This window comes from Catharus ustulatus, chromosome 29 (genome assembly GCF_009819885.2).
Source record: "Catharus ustulatus isolate bCatUst1 chromosome 29, bCatUst1.pri.v2, whole genome shotgun sequence".
In the NCBI taxonomy this organism is placed as follows: Eukaryota; Metazoa; Chordata; class Aves; order Passeriformes; family Turdidae; genus Catharus; species Catharus ustulatus.
Window position 1 is genome coordinate 2,944,952 of NC_046249.1, and position 22,175 is coordinate 2,967,126.

General features: G+C 66.9%; 3 protein-coding genes across 3 annotated transcripts; 2 read left to right on the forward strand and 1 right to left on the reverse strand.

Moving 5' to 3' along the window:
- Positions 1–7,453: 7,453 nt before the first annotated feature.
- On the forward strand, positions 7,454–11,925 carry ADAMTSL5 (ADAMTS like 5; the record flags this gene model as incomplete). The annotated part of the gene is made up of 10 exons (XM_033081931.2): positions 7,454–7,596; positions 7,891–7,951; positions 8,026–8,134; positions 8,220–8,347; positions 8,431–8,554; positions 8,976–9,059; positions 9,674–9,837; positions 9,928–10,189; positions 10,760–10,831; positions 11,522–11,925. Coding segments are annotated over 10 exons (1,461 nt in total), but the record flags the coding sequence as incomplete, so codon positions are not given.
- A 1,397-nt stretch (positions 11,926–13,322) lies between these two features.
- On the forward strand, positions 13,323–15,094 carry LOC117008497 (CTD small phosphatase-like protein 2-B). The gene is made up of 7 exons (XM_033082407.1): positions 13,323–13,402; positions 13,495–13,748; positions 14,002–14,064; positions 14,150–14,229; positions 14,317–14,443; positions 14,521–14,616; positions 14,705–15,094. Exons 2-7 carry the CDS (start codon positions 13,722–13,724, stop codon positions 14,765–14,767), a joined length of 456 nt encoding a protein of 151 aa, XP_032938298.1. The 5' UTR covers positions 13,323–13,402; positions 13,495–13,721; the 3' UTR covers positions 14,768–15,094.
- Positions 15,095–15,611: 517 nt separating this feature from the next.
- Positions 15,612–22,077, reverse strand: PCSK4 (proprotein convertase subtilisin/kexin type 4). The gene is made up of 14 exons (XM_033082196.2): positions 21,706–22,077; positions 21,529–21,624; positions 20,788–20,916; positions 19,801–19,877; positions 19,612–19,700; positions 18,931–19,103; positions 18,644–18,856; positions 17,815–17,915; positions 17,459–17,562; positions 17,213–17,330; positions 16,767–16,937; positions 16,457–16,581; positions 16,155–16,274; positions 15,612–16,083 (listed from the first exon to the last, which is right to left on the reverse strand). Exons 1-14 carry the CDS (start codon positions 21,805–21,807, stop codon positions 15,650–15,652), a joined length of 2,052 nt encoding a protein of 683 aa, XP_032938087.1. The 5' UTR covers positions 21,808–22,077; the 3' UTR covers positions 15,612–15,649.
- Positions 22,078–22,175: the final 98 nt, after the last annotated feature.

The following is a 22,175-nucleotide window of genomic DNA, read 5'->3' on the forward strand; positions in this document are numbered from 1 at the left end:
GCCCCGCCAGCAGCGCAGCCCCCGCACGAGCCGGCTCAGCGGGAAGATGGGCACGGAGTGACAGGCGCGGGGTGGCAGCGTGTGGGGAGTGAAACCCTGGGGAGGGACAGGCAGTGACCCCCGTGTCCCTTCGTGTCCCTCAGTGTCCCCCCCGTGTCCCTCAGTGTCCCTCCGTGTCCCTCAGTGTCCCTCCCATGTCCCCCCCGTGTCCCTCAGTGTCCCTCAGTGTCCCCCTATATCCCTCTCATGTCCCCCGTGTCCCTTCGATGTCCCTCCCATGCCCTCAGTGTCCCTCTGTGTTCCCCCCATGTCCCTCAGTGTCCCCCTCGTGTCCCTCCCGTGTCCCTCTCATGTCCCCCGTGTCCCTAAGTGTCGTTGCTGTGTCCCTCCGTGTCCCTCCTGTGTCCCTCAGTGTCCTCTTGTCTCCCTCAGTGTCTCTCCCATGGCCCTCAGTGTCCCTCTGGTGTTCCCTGTGTCCCTCAGTGTCCCCCATGTCCCTCAGTGTCCCGCGTGTCCCCCGTGCTCCCCTGTGTCCCTCAGTGTCCCCCTATATCCCTCTCATGTCCCCCGTGTCCCTTTGATGTCCCTCCCATGGCCCTCAGTGTCCCTCCTGTGTCTCCCCGTGTCCCCCAGTGTCCCTCCCCTGTCCCTCGTGTCCCTCCCGTGTCCCTCCATGTCCCTCTGTGTCCCCTCAGTGTCCCTCCTGTGTCCCTCCCGTGTCCCCAGTGTCCCCCCATGTCTCCCCATGGCCCTCCTGTGTCCCTCAGTGTCCCTCCTCTGTCTCCCTGTGTCCCCCATGTCCCTCCTGTGTCCCTCAGTGTCCCCCTATGTCTCCTCGTGTCCCCCCGTGTCCCTCTTGTGTCCCCCCATGTCCCTCCTGTGTCCCTCAGTGTCCCCTGTATCCCTCAGTGTCCCCTCCGTGTCCCCCTATATCCCTCCCATGTGCCCCCGTGTCCCTCAGTGTCCCCTCCGTGTTCCCGTGTGTCCCTCCCTATATCCCTCCCATGTTTCCATGTGTCCCTTCCGTGTCCCCCCGTGTTCCTCGGTGTCCCCCCATGTCCCTCAGTGTCCCTCCGATGTCCCTCCCATGGCCCTCAGTGTCCCCTCAGTGTCCCTCCTGTGTCTCCCCATGTCCCTTCTCTGTCCCCCGTGTCCCTCCCCTGTCCCTCCCCTGTCCCTCCCCTGTCCCTCCCATGTCCCTCCCGTGTCCCCCGCACCTGGCAGAGGAAGGGGTGTCCCCGCAGCGCCGCCAGGCTGGGCCGTGCCGCGGGCTCGGGGTGCAGCATGTGGGCGATGAGGGCACGGGCAGGGGGTGACAGCTGTGGGGACAGCGGGTACCGAGCGGCCCGGATCAGCCGGTTCAGCTCGGCCCGGTGCCGGGCCTCGAACGGGGCGTGGCCGCTCAGCGCCGCGTACCTGGGGAGGCAGGGCCGGGGGTCCCCGTGTCCCCTCCGGTGTCCCCGTGCTATGTTCAGTGTCCCCGTGCCCCCTCCGGTGTCCCCGTGTCCCCTCTGGTGTCCCTGTGCACCCTCTGGTGTCCCCGTGTCCCCTCCGGTGTCCCCGTGTCCCCTCCGGTGTCCCCGTGCTATGTCCAGTGTCACTGTGTCCCCTCAGGTGTCCCTGTGTCCCCTCCGGGGTCCCCGTGCTATGTCCAGTGTCACTGTGTCCCCTCCGGTGTCCCCGTGCTATGTCCAGTGCCACCGTGCTCTGTCCAGTGTCCCTGTGCCCCCTCCGGGGTCCCCGTGCTATGTCCAGTGTCCCCGTGCCCCCTCCGGTGTCCCCGTGCCCCCTCCGGTGTCCCTGTGCTCTGTCCAATGTCACTTTGTCCCCTCCGGTGTCCCTGTGTCCCCTTCAGTGTCCCTGTGTCCCCTCAGGTGTCCCTGTGCTCTGTCCAGTGTCCCTGTGTCCCCTCCGGTGTCCCCGTGCCCCCTCCGGTGTCCCTGTGCTCTGTCCAGTGCCACCGTGCTCTGTCCAGTGTCACTGTGTCCCCTCTGGTGTCCCTGTGCTCTGTCCAGTGTCCCTGTGTCCCCTCCGGTGTCCCTGTGCCCCCCTCTGGTGTCCCTGTGCCCCTTCCGGTGTCCCCGTGCTCCCTCCAGTGTCCCTGTGTCCCCTCCATCACTCCTCACCCTCCCTCCAGCCTCTCCATCCTCCTTCCAGCCCCCCGTCCTCCCCCCATCACCCCTCATCCTCCGTCCCTCCTCCATTTCCCCCCCCGCTCCCTCCCCGCTCCCCTCTCACACAGCGCAGCCCAGGGCCCAAATGTCCGAGGGCACCGAGTGTCCCCTGCGGTCCAGCACCTCCGGGGCCAGGTAACTGGGTGTCCCACAGAGCGCCCTGAGCGGGGACAGCAGAGGTGACACTCGGGGACACGGGCAGGGTGAAACCCTGGTGACATGGGCAGGGTGAATCCCGGGGACACGGGCAGGGTGAAACCCGGGGACAGGAGAGGTGACACTCAGGGACACGGGCAGGGTGACACCCGGGGACACGGGCAGGGTGAATCTCGGGGGACGCAGGCAGGGTGACCCCCGGGGACAGGAGAGGTGACAATCGGGGACACGGACAGGGTGACCCCCAGGGATATGGGCAGGGTGACAGCGGGGGACAACAGAGGTGACCCCCGGTGACACCGGCAGGGTGACACTCGGGGACACGGGCAGGGTGACAGACGGGGGACACGGGCAGGGTAACAGCCGGGGACAGCAGAGGTGACTCCCGGGGACACGGGCAGGGTGACAGCCGGGGACAGGAGATGTGACAATCGGGGACACGGACAGGGTGACAGCCGGGGACAGGAGATGTGACAATCGGGGACACGGACAGGGTGAATACCGGGAGACACGGGCAGGGTGACACCAGGGGACAGGAGAGGTGACACTCGGGGACACGGACAGGGTGTCCCCCCTCCCCTGTGCCCCCGGCCCCGCTCACCCCCAGCGCCGCCCGGGCGGTGCCTCCGGCCGCGCCAGCCCCAGGTCCGCGATCTTGACCCGCATCCGCTCCGTCACCAAGAAGTTGCCTGTGGGAGAGAAGAGGGGACACGACTGGTGTCACCCTCAGCCACCCCCCGGGTCACCCCCCGGTCCCCCCGAGCCCCACGCACTGGGTTTGAGGTCCCGGTGCACGAGGCCGTGTCCGTGCAGGTAGCGCAGCCCCGAGAGCAGCTGCCGCAGGTAGTACCGAACCTCCGGCTCCGTCAGGCGGCCCCGGGCCCGCAGGATGTCCGCGAGGGACTGGGGACAGCGACAGGGGCTGGGGACAGCGACAGGGGCTGGGGACAGTGACAGGGGCTGGGGACAGCGACAGGGACTGGGGACAGCGACAGGGGCTGGGGACAGCGACAGGGACTGGGGACAGTGACAGGGACTGGGGCAGAGCGACAGGGGCTGGGGACAGCGACAGGGGCTGGGGACAGTGACAGGGGCTGGGGACAGAGCGACAGGGGCTGGGGACAGTGACAGGGGCTGGGGACAGTGACAGGGGCTGGGGACAGTGACAGGGGTTGGGACAGAGCGACAGAGACTGGGGACAGAGCGACTGGGACTGAGGTCAGAGTGACAGGGGCTGGGGACAGCGACAGGGGCTGGGGGACAGTGACAGGGTCTGGGGGACAGTGACAGGGGCTGGGGGACAGTGACAGGGGCTGGGACAGCGACAGGGGCTGGGGACAGTGACAGGGGTTGGGACAGCGACAGGGGCTGGGGACAGTGATAGGAACTGGGGCGGAGTGACAGGGACAGAGAGACAGAGACTGGGGACAGAGTGACAGACTGGGGACAATGAGGAGGGACGGGGGGCGATGAAGGGGGACAGAGCGACCGAGACAGGGAATGCGGTGACAGGGACAGGGACAGGGACAAGGACAGGACAAAGCTGGGCCTTGCTGAAGCCCCGCTCTGAGGATGCTCAGTTTGGGGATTAAGGGGCTCGGTTTTGGGGTGTTTGGACTCAGTTTCGGGGTTCAAGGGCTCGGTTGGGGGTTCAGAAGCTCGGTTTAGGGGTGCAGGGGCTCAGTTTCGGGGTTCAGGAGCGCTCTTTCAGGGTTCAGGGGTTCATTTTCGGGGTTCAAGGGCTCAGTTTTGCTGTGCAGGAGCACAGTTTGGTGCAGGGCTCAGTTTCGGGGTTCAGGAGGAGTTTGGGGGTGCAGGGACTCGGTTTGGAGGTGCAGGGGCTCGGTTTCGGGGTTCAGGGCTCAGTTTCAGGATGCAGGGACTCAGTTTCGGGGTTCAGGGCTCAGTTTGGAGGTGCAGAGGCTCGGTTTGGGGGTGCAGGAGGGGTTTGGGGGTTCAGGAGAGGTTTGAGGTGCAGAGGCTCGGTTTCAGGGTTCAGGAGAGGTTTGGGGGTGCAGGGGCTCGGTTTCGGGGTTCAGGGCTCACTTTCAGGGTTCAGGAGCTCGGTTTTGGGGTTCAGGACGGGTTTGGGGGTGCAGAGGCTCGGTTTCGGGGTTCAGGAGCTCGGTTTCGGGGTTCAGGAAGGGTTTGGGGGTGCAGGGGCTCGGTTTGGGGGTTCAGGACAGTTTTGGGGTGCTCACCCCCCGGCTGCACAGCTCCAGCAGCAGGTAGAGGTGCCCGCGGTCCCCGAAGTGGCCGTGCAGCCGCACGATGTGCGGGTGGCTCAGGCGACACTGCAGCTCCCGCTCCCGCTCCACCTGCAGCCACAGGAGCCCCGAGATTCGGGACACGAACCCCCCGAGGACGGGAACCCGCGCAGAGCCCCGGGAGGGGCACGGGCAGGGCTGCGCGGCTCGGGGGGACCCCTCGGGTGCTGTCCCCTCTCCGGGGGGTGTCCCCTCTCCCTGGGGGTGTCCCCTCCCCGCACTCACCCTGTCCCCGATGCCCGCAGCAGCCAGCCGGGCTCGCGGGATCGCCTTCACCGCGAACAGCCGGCCGCTGGTCACCTCTGTCACCTGGTAGCAGCGGCCGAAGGAGCCCTGCGGGTGTCCCCGTGGGAATGGGCAGCAGGGGGGGCAGGAGGGGGTCCCGGGGGGTTTGGGGTGCCCACGCTGGTGCCTCTGGATGTGGGGTGAGGAGCCCCGGGGTCCGGAACTGATGGGGCTCAGTGCTGTGCCTCAGTTTCCCTGCCCCAAAGGGGATTGGGGGGGGTCTCCCTTGGAGCGGGGAATCTCGGGGACCCCCCTGGGGGTGCGGGCCTGGGACCCCCCTGTGTGCCCAGCGGGGAGGGGGCGCGGGGCAGTTCGGGGGGGGCAGTTCATGGGGGCAGTTCAGGTGGGATAGTTAAGGGGGGGTAGTTCATGGGGTAGTTCAGAGGGGCAGTTCAGAGGGGGGGATAGTTCATGGGGCAGTTCGGGGGGGCAGTTCAGGGGGGGCAGATCATGGGGATAGTTCAGGGGGGCAGTTCAGGGGGGTTAGTTCATGAGGGGTAGTTCATGGGGCAGCTCGGAGGGGGCAGTTCGAGGGGGCGCAGTTCAGAGGAGGGCAGTTCAGGAGGGTTAATTCATGGGGGGTAGTTCATGGGGGCAGTTCAGAGGGGCGGTTCAGAGGGGGGGTAGTTCATGGGGCAGTTCATGGGGGCAATTCAGGGGGGTAGTTCATGGGGGTAGTTCAGAGGAGGGCAGTTCAGGGGGGGCAGTTCATGGGGGGTAGTTCATGGGGGCAGTTCAGAGGGGCAGATCAGAGGGGGGGGTAGTTCATGGGGCAGTTCAGGGTTGGATTTACCTCTCCCAGGAGCCGTCCCCTCCTGTAGAGCTCCCCGCTGCCCCGGTCCCGCAGGTACCAGCCCGGGGGGCGCTCAGCCCCTGCGCTGCCCGGGCCCATCCTGCCCGCTCTGCTCGGCACCGGGGACACCCCGAGGGACACCCCGAGGGACACCCGCACCCCGGCCCGTAACCCCTTCAGCTCCGGGCTGTGCTGCTCACGGCTCCCAGGGCTGCTGTTGCCCCCCCCGCACACAACACGCACCGCTCTGTCCCCCCTAAACCCCCCCAGAACACCCGGGGGGTCCCGGATCGGGGTACGGCGGTGCCTGGGGGTCCTGGCTCCCCTTCCCCTCCTCCGCTGGGGCTGAGGGGGTCCCGGGGAGGCGCTGATGTTGCTTCGCAGCCCCCGGGGACGCCACCAGCTCCCCCCGCCCGCCGGAGCTCCGGGCCCCCAAGGGTTAACGGGCGGCCGGGGAGGGCTGGGCGCACCTTTGGGGCTGGATATTAATAACGCGGCGGGGAGGGACGGGAGGCGAGCGGGGAGGGTGTGTGTGTGTTGGGGGGGGGGGAAGCCTCGCCCGGCCCCCCCGGAGCTGCGCAGGCGATGCCCGCTCGCCCTCGGTCCCCCCCGCTCGCCGCCGCCGGGACGCCGAGCCGGGACTGAGGCACCGGGACGCCGCGGACGAGGGGCGGCATGGCCGGGGGGGGCCGTGGGGGCGGCCGGGACCCCCGCGAGGGACCCCACGGTGCTGGGTAAGCTCCTGATTTCTGATTTAACCCCCCCGCCCCGCACTCCCGCAGCTCCTGAGGGGAAACTGAGGCACGCGGTGTCCCCCGCGGGGTCTGGGCATCACCCACCCGGCACCGCCCGAGCCTCGGAGGGGTCCGGACGATCCCAACACCCCCCCCCCCACCCCGGCCCTTCCCCTGTCCTGCTGGGGGGACCCAGAGCCGGGGGCTGCCGGTGGCCACCCGCGACCCCCGGTCTCCGTGGGAGCTGCGCGGCGGGACAGAACCGGCTGGGCCGGGGGATTCCCCGACACGGGGCTGGGACCCGGCACCCCCCGCACCCCCCGCACCTCCCACAGCCCCGGGCAGGGCGCTTTGGGTGCTGCAGGATGGGGCGCTGTGGGGTGGGGGGGACCCCCGCTGTCCCCCGCTGTCCCCTGCTGTCCCCCGCTGTCCCCTGCTCTGCTGCCCCCCACCCTGCTCGCCCCATGGCGGGGCCGGATCCGGATCGGGATCGCGGAGCCCCGGCGTGCAGGTCTGGTCCTGCCCCGGCAGGCAGCGATCGCGGCCCGGCGCCCGCCGCGGGGCCCTGGGGGCGGCGGGGCCATCGCCCCAACCGGGGCTCTGTGGGCACGTGGGGGGACACGGTGTCACCCGCCGGTGTCACCCACTGGGTGTCCCCCACCCGCCGGCCCCGCTGGTGGCACCGGACCCCACATCCCCTCCCTGGCTCTGGGATGGCCCCCAGCTCACCCCGTCCCCTTCCCCGCGGTCCCCGGGGTGGGGCTGGCGAGTGGCGCCGCCTCGGTGTTGATTCTGGGCTGGGGGACACCCCGGTGTCGCCCCCCTGTCCCTGGGGCTCAGGGCTCTCTGGTCGGCAGGTCCTGGAGGCTGCTGCTGCTGGCCTGGCTCAGCCTGGGGGGCACGGCACAGGTGAGGGGGCTGGGGAAAGGCGAGGGGGCAGTTGAGGTGGTTGGGGGGCAGGTGAGGGGGTTGGGGCACACGGTGGCACCCCCAGGCTCCTTCACCCCACCCCCAGCGCTGACCATCACCTTCCTCACACAGGACCCAGCCCTGGTGGCACCAGCGAGGGTCCCTGAGCCCCCAGCCCCTGCTCGGCCCCGGGGGTCCTGGGGGTCCTGGGGACCCTGGAGCTCCTGCTCCAGCTCCTGTGGGGACGGCGTCGCCCTGCGCAGCCGGAGGTGCCTGCGGTGAGTGGGGGACGGGGCAGCCCAGACCCCCCCCGGGGTGTCCCCAGGGCAGCTCCTAAACCCCGTGTGGCACCAAATCCCATGGCCAGGCCTTACCACTCCCTGGTGTCCCCCGGGCCCTCAGCGCCACCCTGGGGTGCTGCCTCCACCCTGGGGTGCTGCTCCAAGGGGACATCAGGATCCCCACTCCTCTTCTGCTGCCCTGTGGGGCCGTGTCACCCCCAGCGCTGCGGTGGCATCGTGGCCCCGGAGCTGGGGTCCCTGTGGGGACACGTGCTGTCACTGTCACCGCAGGACCAGCCAGGAGCTGCCGTGCACGGGGGACCCGCGGCAGTACCGCCTCTGCCAGCTCCAGGTGAGCACCGCAGCACCCACGGGATGTCCCCGGTGCCCAGGGTGGCCCCCAGCTCCATCCCGGTGCTCCCACAGGGCTGTCCCAGCGGCTCCGTGCCCTTCCGGGCCATGCAGTGCTCCCTGTACGACAACCGGCCCGTGCTGGGCACGGCCGCCCGCTACCGCTGGGTGCCCTTCCACGGAGGTGAGTCCGGGCTCGGTGACAGCGTCACTGCGGGCTCACGGCTGTCCCACCGTCACCCCAACCCCTTCCCACCCTGCTCTGGCAGCCCCAAACCTCTGCGACCTCAACTGCCTGGCCGAGGGACACAACTTCTACTACAGCTTCGGCCGGGTGCTGGACGGCACCCGCTGCAGCCCCGGCTCCCCGGACCTGTGTGTCGGCGGGCGCTGCCTGGTGGGTGCACACGGACACCCCCGAACCCCCGGGACCCCCATCCCGAGCCCCCCGCGCTGAGGGGGTGTCTGGGCTCCCCACAGAGCGTGGGCTGTGACGGGATCCTGGGCTCGGGCTCTCGCCCCGACGCCTGCGGCCACTGCGGCAGCGGCCACGGCTCGTGTGTCCTTGTGCACCGGCTGTTCCAGGGCTCGGACCCCTCCTCCGGTGAATGAACCATTGCCCCGGCCCCCTCCATGGGTGAATGCTTTGGCTCTTGGCTCCCCTGTCCTCCTGTCCCCATCCTGGGTCCCCATTGTCCCATCCCCTCCCCATCCCTAGGGTTGTTGTCCCTGGTCCCTTCCTGTCCCCAGCACACAGGGACATGGAGCAGCCCCTCCACTTTGGGGGATTGAACTCATTGCAGAGGGGTCACTCCTGGGGTGGGGGGGTCTGTTATGTCCCCAGGGGTGTCCAGGGGTGCTGGGGACACTCAGGGTCCCTGTGTCCCCGTGTCACTGTCCACAAGCCCAGCTGGGTTAATGCCCCAGAGCCGAGTCCCCTCTGCCCTGTCCCCTCCCTCTCTGTCCCCCCGTGGTGTCCCCTGGGCCCTGCCCAGGCTCTGCCCTGACTCTGCTCCACCCCACAGGATATTTGGGATATGTGAATGTCACCAAGATCCCGGCCGGGGCCACCCACATCAAGGTGACGGACAAGAGCCGCAACTACCTGGGTAGGACATGAACTGCCTCTGTCCCAGTCCGTCCCAGTCCGTCCCAGTCCGTCCCAGTCCATCCCAGTCCATCCCAGTCCATCCCAGCGGGGCCAGGCTGGTGCCGGCTGTGCGGGCAGGGCAGGGGTGGCCGTGTCACGCCGTGCTGTCCCATGTTTGTCCCATGTTTGTCCCATGTCGTGCCGTGCCGCTCCCTCCCTCGGATGCTGTTTTGAGCATCGCGGGGTCAGTGAACTCGCAAGCGCTCGGGGCAATTTTCCAGAGGCCGCGGCCGCGTTTTGGGAAGGGCTGAGCTGGATCGGGGCCAGCCCAGCCCGGACAGCACCAGGACAGGGACCTCCATCCCCATCCCCCGTCCCCTTTCCCATGCAGCTGGATCCCCTTCCCCCATCCCAGCCGGGATTTGGGGGCTCGGGGCTGGGTTTGCACACCAGGGCTTGGCTGCAGCTCGGGCCCGAAGCCAAGATCCTCCAGGAACGCAAATTCCCGGAGCCCCGAGCGCGGCTCCCCGGCCCACGCTGCCCTCCCGCGCCGGGAGAGGCCCCGGTGGGGACCGGCCCGGGGGTCCCGGGGGCCGTGCGGGGCTGGGATTACCGGAGCCGCTCCTCCCGCAGCGCTGATGGCGAGTGACGGCCGCTACATCCTCAACGGGGACTGGGCCATCGCCTGGCCGGGGCCCTACGAGGCTGCGGGGACCCTCCTGACCTACAGCCGGGCCCCCGACGGCACCGAGAGCCTGGAGGCGCCCGGACCCACCCACGAGGACCTGCACGTGATGGTGAGGGCAGGGTGACACTGCGGTGGGGACAGCCACCCCCCGGCTGCCATCGCTGCTCCAGCCCTGCCCGTGTCCCCCCTCCCCACCCAGGCGCTGCTGCAGGAGCCCAACCCCGGCATCGAGTACCAGTTCTGGCTGCCCCGCGGGCACCCCCAGCTCGGCCGCGGTGACACGAGCCCCCTGCGGCAGCCCCAGCCCCGGGGAGCCGGCAGCCCCCCGCCCCCGGAGCCCCCGGAGCCCCCGGAGCCCCCGCTCAGCCCGGCCCCCGCGCCGCCCCCACAGCCCGGGGGTTTTGCCACGGAGCCGCCGCCGAGGAGCTCCCCCGGCCAGAGGCAGGACGGGGCTGCCGCAGGTACCTCCCCGGGGGTCCCCAGTGCTATTTCCTCGGGGGTCCCCGCTGGTGCCTCCTCAGGGGTCCCCTCTGATATTTCCTCGGGGATCCCCACTGGTTCCTCCTCGGGGGTCCCCGCTGGTGCCTCCTCAGGGGTCCCCTCTGATATTTCCTCGGGGGTCCCCACTGGTATTTCCTCGGGGCTCCCCACTGGAATTTCCTCAGGGGTCCCCACTGGTGTCTCTTTGGGGGTCCCACTGGTTCCTCCTCGGGGGTCCCTGCTGATATTTCCTCGGGGGTCCCCACTGGAATTTCCTCGGGGATCCCCTCTGGTTTCTCCTCGGAGGCCCCCGTTGGTGTCTCCTCGGGGGTCCCCACAGCCCCCAGCCCCTGCTGGGAGCATCCTGGCCTGCCCAGGAGGAGCTAAAAAACGGGGAGCCTAAAAAGGACCCTAAAAACTCTCACCAGGGCTCTCAGGAGCCCCTCCCTGGAGTCTGGATTAGCAACCTCCCCTCCCAAAGTTGCATGAGGGGGTTTGGGGGGTCAGGAGTCCCCTCTGCCCCCTGAATTGCTGCAGCTTTATCCCCGCAGGGCGCTGCGGGAGGTGCCGCCCGCCCAAGGGGCGCTCCCAGCGCATCCGGCACTTCTGCCAGAGCGACTTCGGTGAGCGCCGGGGCTCGGGGGGCTCGGGGGGATGTCGGGGGTGGGACGGGGCTGAGGACACTGCCAGGGACAATCCAGGAGTGGGAAGGAGCTCGGGGTGATAGCGGGGCCGTGCTGGGGACGGGAAGGAGCTCGGGATGAGGCCAGAGAGAATGCGGGGATGGAAATGGGCTCGGGGTGAGGCCAGGGATGGAGAGAGGAATGGGAGGGGGCTCGGGGTGAGGCCAGGGATGTGAAGGGGCTCAGAGTGCTGCTGGGACAGGAAGGGGCTCAGGTTGATGCCAGGACAATGCCAGGGGTGTGAAAGGGCTCAGGCCACTGCCAGGACAATGTCAAGGACAGGAAATGTGCTCAAGGAGATCCCAGGAATGCTGCTGGGGACAGGAAGGGGCTCAGGTTGATGCCAGGACGATACCAGGACAATGCCAGGGGTGTGAAAGGGCTTAGGGCACTGCCAGGACAATGTCAAGCTCAGGAATGTGCTCAGGGTGATGCCAGGGATTCTGCTGGGGACAGGAAGGGGCTCAGGGTGATGCCAGGAATGCTGTTGGGGACGCGAAGGGGCTCAGGGTGGTGCTGGGGATGGGAAGAGCCTGGCGGCGATGCCAGAGGTGACGCCGGGGATGGAAAGGCCTCAGGGCGATACCAGGGACAGGAAGGGACTCAGGTGTCCCCACCCTCACCCCGCAGTGTTCCACGGGCGGATCCTGGCGCGGCGCGTGGTGGGACAGGAGACGCGCTACGAGGTGGAGGTGACAGCGCGGTACCGGCAGCGCTTCCCGCTGGTGGCCCGCGAGTACCTGTGGGTGCCCAGCACCTGCGGCTGCCCCGAGCTGCTCGAGGGCAGGGAGTACCTGCTGATGGCTCGGCGCCACGTGAACCACGAGCACACCCTGAACCGCATCCTGCTGCAGGACGGCGGCTACGCCCGGCCCTGGACGCCCCGCGAGGCCCGGCTGGTGCGGGAGGCGGCTCGGCACTGTCCCCACCCCCGGCCACCCTGAGCCCTCCCCGGCTGCACCGACCCCGGGATGGGACCCTGAGGGTGAACCGAGTGCTCCTGTCGGGCACCGAACCCTTCCCACGCCCCCTCCCCGCGGACCCCCGCCCATCTCGCCGTCCTTGGGGTCCACGTGGCAGCGGGGGGTGGAGGGGGGGTGGTAATTTATTATTTTTGCAGAAAATAAATTGTTTATCCCCTCGCTCGCTGCGTGGCCCTTGCTGGCTGGGGATGGCCTGGGGGGTCCTCCCACTTCAGGGGGGTCCCCTCTGTGTCCCCCCGCTTTAGGAGATCCCCGTGGGCTGGGGGTCTCCTCCGTGTCCCTAAGGTTCAGGAGGTCCTGTCTGTGTCCCCCCCACTTCAGGGGGGTCCCCTCCGTGTCTCCTCACTTTAGGAGATTCCCTCTGTGTCCCCGTGGGCTGGGGGTCCCCTCCATGTCCCTCTGGTTCAGGAGCTCCTCTGTGTGTCCTCCCCACTTTAGGGGGGTCCCCTCCTTCTCCCCTCACTTCCGGGGGTCCCCTCCGTGTCCCCATGAGCAGGGGGTCCCCTCCGTGTCCCCGCGCTGAGCCCCAGGAGCGGCTGTCCCCGCCCGCAGCGTGTCCCTGTCCCCATGGCCGCGTGCCAGCCTCTCCTGCCGGGGTCGGGGACCTCTCGCTTATCTCCCTTCCGGCGGAGCCGAGCGTGTCCCCCCCCCGTGCCAGAGCCCCCACCCCGCCGTAACCCAACCCTCGGGCTGGTGGCGGCCACCGCGGGGCCCCTGTGGGGACAGGATGTGACCGGGGCCACTGGGGCACCCCCGGGGGCTTCGCCAGCTCGGGGCTCCCTGGGGGTGGGGGAGCGGAGCCCTCCCAGCTCGTGTGGATGGGGACTGTCCCCAAACCGGGGTTCTGACGGTCCCGGGGTGCCCTGAATGGCAGCTGCCAGCCCAGGAGGGTCCTTGTCACATCGGGTGACATCAGAGATGAGCCCTGGACCAGCTGGGGAGCCCAGAACCGATGCCCAGCTGGTCCCGGTAAAGTCTGAGTGATTCCAGGTGCTCCGGGGTGGTTTGGGCTGGAAAGGCGCCCCCCACCCTATAAAAACGCTCCTTCCCTCACCGCCCCATGGCTCATTTGGGGCTGCTGGGGGGGTTTGGGCACGCCGGGCAAGCTCCCAGCTATGGCAGGTTTGGGGGCCACCCCACGCACCAAGAAACCCTCCAAGGATGAGCAGGGACTCTCGACCCCGAGGGCTGCGGCTCGTGGCGGTGCCAAGAGCCGGCAGAGAGAGGAGCAGAGCGTCCCGCGGGGGTGGGCGCGGGTCCCCGGCTCCCCCAGCACACCTGGCAAGGGGCGGCTGGTCCGGCGGGGACCCGACGATTGTCCCGGCCCCGAGGAAAGCGGTGAGCGCGTCCCTGCCCGGGGAGGTCCCTCTGTGGGGCTGGGGGGGCTGTCCTGGCTGTGCTGACAGGACCCCCTCTGCCCCACAGACCGTGCGAGCTCCCCCCCACTGCCCCGCCCCGAGGGCTCCTATTTCTCAGGGCTCTCCAAGGTGGAGCATCTGTCCCCTGCTGTCCCCGTGGCTCCCAGCCTGTGAGTATGAGGGGGGTCCCCACAGCCCCCCGGTGTGTTGTGGGTGGTCCAGCAGCCCCCCAGCCCTGCTGACCCTCTGCTTGACCCTGCAGGCCGAGCCCTGGGGTGCTGACCCCTGGCAGGGACGGTCCCGGTCCCCGGAAGATCCGGTGCAAGCTGCAGCACACCCTGGTCCTGGAGCTGGTGAGATGGGAGGGCTGGGGGGGCTCTGAAGGGTCTGGGGCTGGGGGCTGACCCTGTTCCCTGTCCCCAGGATGGGATCCTGCTCTACTCCTCCCTCCTCGCCCGTGGGCAGCAGGATGCCACGGCCACCTTCACCATGGGCTTCCAGGCGAGCTCCTACAAGGTGGGTGCTCCTTGGGGGGTGGGATGGAGGGTGTTGGGTCTGGGGGCGCTGGGGGGCTGTGATTTGGGGCCATGGATGATGTGGCTCTTCACTGCCACCCCGTGTGGCCTCGGTGCCGATGCCCCTTGCAGCTGAAGGGGCTCTGCAGCCCCGGGGTGAGGGATCCTGCTGAGGGCTCTGACCCCCCCTTGGGGCTCACCTTGGTGGCAGGATGGGGGTGCTGCTGCTTTTCCAAGGTGCTGTTCCCTCCCAGGTCCACGTGAAGCTGCGTCCACACGTGCAGGAGTTCTTGGAGACCCTTTCCAAGATCTATGAGGTACCAGAGCCCCCAAGGAGGGGGAGGATCTGTGGGGTGACCCCTGGGGGGACTCGAGCAAAGACCTTCACCCTCTCTCTGCCAGATCTTCATCTACACCACTGCCAAGAAGGACTATGCCAAGAAGCTCCTGGAGGTGCTGGACCCCAAGAAGAAGCTGATCAGGTTTGGTGCTGCCCTGCTGGGGACCCCCTGTGTGCCAGGGCAGTGTCCCCACGGCTCAGTGTCCCCTCGGCTCTGTCTCCCTGCCAGGCACTGCCTCTCCCAGTCGGACTGTGTCTGCTCCCAGGGCTGCTACTGGAAGGATCTGACCCGCCTGGGCAGGGACCTGGCCAAGACAGTGGCCCTGGACCACACCATGCAGGGTTTTCCTGCCCAGGTAGGGGGAGTTTGGGTGTCTCAGCCCCTGGGAGCACCGTGGGTGTGCAGGATCCAACCTTCTCCCTGTCCCCCCAGGCTGCCAACTGGATCTCGGTGCCGGCGTGGTCTGGGGACCCTGAGGATGAGGAGCTGCTGCGCCTCATCCCAGCGCTGAGCCAGCTGGGCCAGGAGGTAGGACAGGACAGGGGGATGGGGACAGGAGGGGGACAGGAGCTCTGGGCACAGCCCTCCCCTAACCCCCTCTCTCCTCTCTGTGCAGGAGGACGTGCGTCCCGAGATCCAGCGGCAATTCCAGCCCTGCCAGCTGCCCACTGAGGGTTAGGCCAGCCTGGAGGAGCAGGAAGGGGAAAAATCTCTGGGAGAGGAATGGGGAAGCTGGGGGGGCATCCAGTGCCTCATCCTACAACACTGGACTGGTTGATGGTCCCAGGAATCTCCCTCGGTGTTTTCAGGGCTCCCAGCTCATCCCTGGGGGTGCCCCCAAGGAGAGCCCCTGCCTTTGGAGACAAAGCTCCATCCCCTCTCCCTGCTCTGTAAGGTCCAGCCAAGGTTTTCACGGGTCATTATAAGCTTGGAGAAAAGTCTGGCTCTGCCTTAATTCCCAAAACTCTTCAGCTGAGCAAACACACTGTGCTGGGGGTGGCACGGCCAAGCGAAGGGGGGAACACAAACCACCCCCCCAGGGTCCTGGCACGGGGCTGGTGTCCCCAGGAGGGCCCCAGCTGGCAGCTGTCCCTGTCCCATCCCTGCCCGGTGCCACGGGAGCCGCGTGCCGGGGCATAGCTGCCACTGCGCCTCTGCCAGTCCCGGTGGGACACAGGGCAGGGGGCTGCAACCACCCTGGGACCCCTTTTTTAAAGCCTGAAGCTGCTGGTGAACAGGAATTGGGGACTTTGGAGGGGTCTGGGCTGGCCTCTGCCGGAAGCCAGGCGGGCTCGTGGCCGAGCTCCTGCCGTGGCCACACGGGCGCAGCTGTTTGGGGACATGTCCCATCTCGTCCCTCCGCGCCTGGGAAAGGGCACAGCGCTCCCAGCCCCTCTCTGGGAATGTCTCTGTCCCCAGGGCTGTGGGAGGAGCCACCACCGCTGTCCCCTCGCCCAGCTGGACGTGGGGTGAGACCATCCCCGGCGCTGCTGGGAAGGGGAATCACCCTTGGGGAGGGCGGCTGGAAAGGCAACAAGGGGTTTATTCCGGAAGCCAGGCACTATCCCAGCTCTGTCCCGGGCTGTCCCTGCAACCCAGGCTGGTGTCGCTCTGCCCTCCCGGCCTGGGGCCAGCAGGGGACTGCTTGGCCAGAGCGAAGGACCCTGCGGTACATGGGGTACACCGCCCCTGCCAGCACCAGGCTGGTGCAGACCAGCGCAGTGACAGCCCCCAGCTCCCTGTGCAGCCCCAGCCGGTCGGGGGGGCCCTGTACGGGGCGGTGGCAGCTGTGGGTGGTGCCCTCGAAGGTGCGGCCGGAGGGGCAGGACGTGCAGTTGTGGGCAGAGTCGCCCTGGCAGGTGTAGCAGGAGGGGTGGCAGCTGGCACAGACGCGGGCGGTGTCCCTAGGGGTGGCACTCCTGGCACGGCCGTAGTAGTGTGGGGGGCAATAGGACAGGCAGGAGCCGTGGTGGGTGTACAGGGAGCTGCCACAGTCTGGGGAGAGAGGCTGGGGTGAGGCTCTGGGGAGCAGAGCGTTGGCACTGTCCCCCCTAAACCTCACTCACCCTCGCAGGCTCCCTGCTCGTCCCTCTTGAGGCACTCATCGGTGCCGGTGGCTGCAGAACGCCTGGCTAGCATGTCCTCATCTGTGCCATGCAGGTGCAGGATGAAGCTGGTCAGCTGGCCTGGGGACAGGAGGGACAGGGGGCTGCCAGGTGACTGCAAGATTTGGGGTTGTGTGGCCAGGGAGACTCTCAAAGCCAACACAGGAAAAGGAGAAGAAAACCAGCAACAAGCCCATGCAGGTGGGGGAAGGAAGAATGACCAAGCACAGGGTAACCCCAGTAAAAGTGGGGTTCACACCCACCTGTGTTCCTGTTATCACCCCTGTTCTCCAGCTGGAGGGTCCAGATCCCCTTGGGGTTCTCATCCCAGAAGTGTGTGGACATGAAGGTCCAGTCCTGGTAGCCGTTCTGGCTGGTGTCGTAGGGGCTGCAGGAGGAGAGCAGAGCTGGGAGTGCCAGCCCAGGGGCCTGCAGGGGCAGGGTGTCACCTGCAGGGTCACCCTGTGCTTGCTCTGAGGGGACATTCCCACGAGGCAGGGCTCCAGAGGAGCTTTGGGCCCTTTGTGGGACCCTCCTGGCCCACGGGAGCCCCGGTGCTCGCCCTGTCCTTACCGCACTGTCACCAGCGTGGACGTTGTCCCCATGGGGCTGCTCAGAGCCACCACCAGGTCCCCCCTGCGGCTGTAGCTCAGGGACAGCTGGACCTGGACGTGCTCCAGGGAGAGGATGCTCTTGGAGCAGGAGGAGGCATCAGTGGAGATGGTGAGCCTGGAGCCGATGTCCCTGTGGAGGACGAGCTGCAGGTGAGGGCATTCCCTCCCCTGCCATGGGCAACCTGCCCTCCCCTGTGGCCTCCAAGCACAGCAGAGCCCTGTGCAGCACTTTTTGGGTCCCTGTGCCTGCGGTGGCCACAGCTGCCACTTCCCCTGCACAGAGTGTCCCATACCTGGGGGTGACAGAGTGACCCTGTGAGGGGTGGGGGGACTGGCCAGCCCCGTCCCCACTGGAGATTAACCCCCCCCGTGTTGGGGGCTGGACCTGGTGTCACTGTCCCTTACCTGGGCATCTGAACGGCCTGGACCGAACACTTCTCCTGAGGCCGAGTCCCTGCCCACGTGGTGGCCGCCTGCACCAGCAGCCCCGCGTCCAGCAGCCCGTAGCCGTAGTAGTGGCTCACTGGGATCAGCCAAGAGAGGGAGCCGTGAGCCCCTCAGTGCACCAAGAGAGGGAGCCGTGACCCCTCAGTGCCACCAGGGCACCGGGAGCTGCTGGAAGGTGTTGGAGGGGCCGGGCCCTGCACTCACCCCTGCGCCCCACGCCGTTCTCAGCCCAGTCGTCTGCCTGCAGGTGAGCGGGTTTGGAGGCTCTGATGATGAGGTGCTGCAGGTCACGCCAGGTCAGGGCTGGGCTGGAAGCAAGGGGGATGTGGGGACAGAGGTCTGGGTTGGTTTTTAAGGGGGGGGGTTGGCTCTGCTGGGGTGGGTAGAGCAACTGATCCCCCCCACAACGTCCTTCAGTGCCAAAATGGGAGCAAGGAGCTCCAGAGGACAACCCTCCTGCTCTCCCCTGGCCCTGGGGGAAGGCCACAACTCTGCACCCCAACCCCCCTGCTGTCCCTCCCCGTTCTCATCCCTGGGTGGTGTCCCTCAGTGTCACCTACTTGGCCTCCAGTGCCAGGGCCACCATGCCCGCGGCCAGTGGGGCCGAGGCGGAGGTGCCGGTGTGTTTGTCTGTGCAGCGGTGGTGCAGGTCTGTGGTCACCTGGGGGGACAGAGGGGTCTCAGCCCTGATTCCAAAAAATCTGCCTGGAGTTGGGCACCTCCAGCAAATCCTGCTTTTGGGTCCCTCTTTTTTTGAGCTCTGCACTGAGAGAAGAACTGGGACCAGCCCAGCCCGTGCTGGGATCTGTGTCTGCCCCAGCGCTGCTGCTGGGGCAGAGCTGCCGTGACACTCACAACCTGCACCTTGCTGGGGCAGAGCTGCTGTGACACTCACAATCTGCACCTTGCTGCTAGTGCTGCTGCTGGGGCAGAGCTGCTGTGACACTCACAACCTGCACCTTGCTGGGGCAGAGCTGCTGTGACACTCACAACCTGCACCTTGCTGGGGCAGAGCTGCTGTGACACTCACAATCTGCACCTTGCTGGGACAGAGCTGCTGTGACACTCACAATCTGCACCTTGCTGGGGCAGAGCTGCTGTGACACAATCTGCACCTTGCTGGTGGTGCTGCCATGGCAGAACTGTTGTGACACTCACAGTCTGCACCTTGCTGGGGCAGAGCTGCTGTGACACTCACAACCTGCACCTTGCTGCTGGTGCTGGGGCAGAGCTGCTGTGACACTCACAACCTGCACCTTGCTGGTGCTGCTGCTGCTGGGGCAGAGCTGTGACACTCAATCTGCACCTTGCTGGGGCAGAGCTGCTGTGACACTCACAATCTGCACCTTGCTGGTGGTGCTGCCATGGCAGAGCTGCTGTGACACTCACAATCTGCACCTTGCTGCTGGTCCTGCTGCTGTAGGTGGTGGTGAGGATGGCGGGGCAGCTCTCGCTGTAGCGCGGCCGCTGCCCGTCCCCCAGCACGCTGCCCACCGACACCGTGTAGATGCTGTTGGTGTAGCCATCGCAGTTGCAGTTGTCATAGTTGGTGCCACCGTTGCCTGAGGCCCAGATGAAGATGGAGCCGAGCCCACCCCGCCCCTGTTGAAGAGCAGAGAGGGGTGAGCAGGGTGTCCCCGTGTCCCTGTGGTCCCTGGGGACAGGGCTGGGCTTACCTCGACAACCCCTCTGTGGAAAGCAGCCTGAGCCAGGACTCCAGGCCCATCCACTGTCTTGCCATCATCCTCAGGGCCCCAGCTGGCACTGTAGATGTGGATGTACTGGGGCTGCAGGCTCAGGGCCTGAGCCTCCACTATGTCCATGATGGAGCCGTCTAGCATCCGCACGCCTGGGGGCCGGCAGCGCCAGAGGCCGTGGTGGCACCGAGGGGACAGGAGCCACACACGTGCCACGGGGAGGGGACAGGAGCCACACACGTGCCACGGGGAGGGGACAGGAGCCACACACGTGCCACAGCGAGGGAAGGGCCTGGGGGCACCTGGCCAGGCCCCTCTGGCCCCCCCCAGCTTCCAGCAGCTTTCACATGACCCTGCCCTAAGGAGATCAGGCCCCAGCGGGTCTGTGCCCATGAGCAGCTTCCCAAAGCTCCTCCTTAAGCCTTTTGTAATTAAGCCCAGGGAGTGCTCCCGGCTTTTAACCCCCTTTGCCACCCTCAGTGCCAGAGCAGAGCCTGAGCTTGCCCTGCTGCCTGTCGGGCTGAGCATTAAACCCCTGGTGTGGGGGTGACACTGCAGCACCCTGGACACCCCTAAAACCCAGAGCAGCCCCACCTGGGCATTCCCACAGCGGGCTGGAGCTCATTTCCAACTTCCCTCCCACGGGGGCAACCTCCTCACCTCCTATTTTAGCGTTGTAGGCAACACCTGCACCACAGATCCCATTGTTGGCCACAGCTGCCACTTCCCCTGCACAGCGTGTGCCATGCCTGGGGGGACAGAGTGACCCTGTGAGGGGTGGGGGGCCTGGGACAGCCCCAGCCCCCCCAGAATGAACCCCCCCAGTGTGGGGAGATGGGCAGGACCCACCAGTTGTTGTCCCCGTCGTCGTATCGGGGCTGCGGATCGGGGTCGTTGCTGTTGAAGTCGTAGCTTGCCAGCGGGTCCTGTTACAGGAGGAGGCGCGGCCGTGAGCCCAAGGGCTCGGGCTGGGCTGTGACAGCTCGGCACAGGCGCCTGGCACCCAGCCCGGCGCTGGCACCGCCTGCCAGCCCGGGGGGACGGCGGGGCCCCTTCGTGCCCAGCTGCACTGGGAGCTGGAGCTGAAGAGTCCTGAGAGGGAAGGGAGCTGGGGAAAGGAGCTGGGAAGGGGCTCAGGCTGGAGAAAAGGAGGAGCTGGGGCCATCTTCTGGCTCTGCACAACCCCCTGACAGGAGGGGACAGCCGTGGGGGTCAGGCTGAGCTCCCAGGGGACAGCAGGGAAAGAGGGAACAGCCTCAAGCTGTGCTAGGTGCGATAGCAGCAGGAATTTCCTAATGGAAAGGGTGGGCAGGAACTGAAAGGGGAGGTTTGGAGTGGCCATCCCGGGAGGTGTCCAAGGCATCCCTGGAGGTGGCACTGGGTGCTCTGGGCTGGTGATCCTGAAGCCCCTTTCCAACCTCGGTGACTCTGGGATTCTGCAGAAAGGGCTGAAAGCAGCACAGCTTTGCTGTTTCCCTGACAGAGCCCAATCACCTGAGGCTGCCCCTCGCTGGCCACACAGCCGGGACAGAGGAACCACAACCACGGAACTGGTGGTGTTACAAACACCCAGGATTGCCTTTCCTTCCCCGGGGAGCACAGCAGTGTTTACCAGCTTTACTGGCTTTGCAGCTTGCTGTGATTACACCTATTTCGGGGGCTCTGGTGTGTGTACAAGTTCTAACATTTCCTCAGTGTGAGATTTCACTGCAGGAGACTCCAAACCTTGGAGCCAGCCCTGGAGAGGCCGAGCTCCCCCTGCCCAGTCAGGGGTGGGATGAAGGCACTGACCCCCCCTCCCTGAAGGGAACTGGCCCCTGCACCCCCCATAGTTACGTAGTTGGCAGCCAGGTCGGGATGATCCCTCTCCAGCCCATCATCCAGGACCGTCAGCACCACGCCCAGCCCCGTGTAGCCTCTGCTCCAAGCCGTGAGGATGTTCAGGTCGGGATGGATGTCGTTGTTCTGGAAAACAGATTAAATTTGATGGGCAGCCCGGGGTCACCTTGGAGGGCTCCTGCTGCCTCATCACTGCCGGTATTAGCTCGGTTTATGTCTCGGCAGGGCACTGGGAAGGGCAGGGAGGGATCCTGCCCCTCTGCTCAGCCCTGGGAGGCACTTCTGGGGTGCTGTGTCCAGCTCTGGGATCCTCAGGGCATGGAGCTCCTGAAGAGGCTTTAGGGGAGGGTCACAAATTGAGGAAGGGATTGGAGCATCTCTGACAAAGAAAGGCTGAGGGAGCTGGGGGTGTGCAGCCTTGGGAGGGACCCCCAACCCTGGGTGTCCCTGGGTGTCCCTGGGTGTCCCTGTGTGTCCCTGTGTCAGGGGAGGGCCCAGCAGCGGCACCAGAGGAACAGGCAGGGACAGTTCCCAGGAATTCCCCCAGGGAATTTTTTCAGTGTGCAGAGCCCTGAACAGAGAGCAGAGAGGCTGTGGAGTCTCCCTCCCTGGGGACACCCCAGAACAATCCAGCCACAATCCTGTGCTCTGAGCAGGGAGGTGGCACTGGATACCCCACTGTGGTCCCTTTCATCACTGATTTTGAGGAGGATTAGGAGGGGAACAGCCTGCTCTCACCATGTACCACTGCTTGGGGAACCAGGGGTCCGTGGGCACCACGCCGCTGCCTCTCTTGGAGCGCCTCTTCAGCGTCTGCTGCTCAAACCACAGGACCTGGGCGGGGAGCAGCGCTGTGGGTGCCAGGCAGTGCCTGCCCACAGCTGTCCCCCGGGTCCCCTGTGCCCCTCTCCCTACCTGGGGGTCCCTGCTGAGCCGCATGTGCCACCCCCAGTGCCTGCTCAGCGCTCTCTGCCTGCTGCCGCGGTGGCTGAAGTGATGGAAGGGCTCTCCCTCCATCACCTGCGGGCACAAAGAGCTGCTGTCAGCTTTTCTGGGATAAACAGTGCCAGCCCTGCATGGGCTGTGCAGGTCAGAATGGGGAATTTAAGGTGAGCTGTAGTTCAGGAGCAGCAGAAAGTGTCACTTGGAGACAGAATGAAGTCCTGGGGAGGGGGTGAGTGCCCTTGGGGGTCTCTCGCTCAGCCCTGCGTGCTCGTGGATTATTTGCTCTGAGGGTGGGGGGAACACTGGCACAGGATTCCCACATTCCCTGGAAGTGTTTGAGGCCAGGTTGGACAGGGCTTAGAGCAGCCTGGTCTAATGGAAGACGTCGCTGCCAACGGCACAGGCGAAGGGGACAAACAATGGCGACACAAGGCGGCTAC

Excerpts from the sequence above, each read along its gene's own strand:
- LOC117008497 (XM_033082407.1), top strand. The coding sequence starts at position 13,722 with ATGGGCTTCCAGGCGAGCTCCTACAAG. Across the intron at positions 14,065-14,149 it reads CCCTTTCCAAGATCTATGAG|ATCTTCATCTACACCACTGC; the intron begins GTACCAGAGCCC and ends TCTCTCTGCCAG. Across the intron at positions 14,230-14,316 it reads CCCAAGAAGAAGCTGATCAG|GCACTGCCTCTCCCAGTCGG; the intron begins GTTTGGTGCTGC and ends TCTCCCTGCCAG.
- PCSK4 (XM_033082196.2), bottom strand. The coding sequence starts at position 21,807 with ATGGAGGGAGAGCCCTTCCATCACTTCAGCCACCGCGGCAGCAGGCAG. Across the intron at positions 17,916-18,643 it reads CCAGCAGCAAGGTGCAGATT|GTGACCACAGACCTGCACCA; the intron begins GTGAGTGTCACA and ends CTGTCCCCCCAG. Across the intron at positions 16,275-16,456 it reads GGGTGATAACAGGAACACAG|GCCAGCTGACCAGCTTCATC; the intron begins GTGGGTGTGAAC and ends TCCTGTCCCCAG.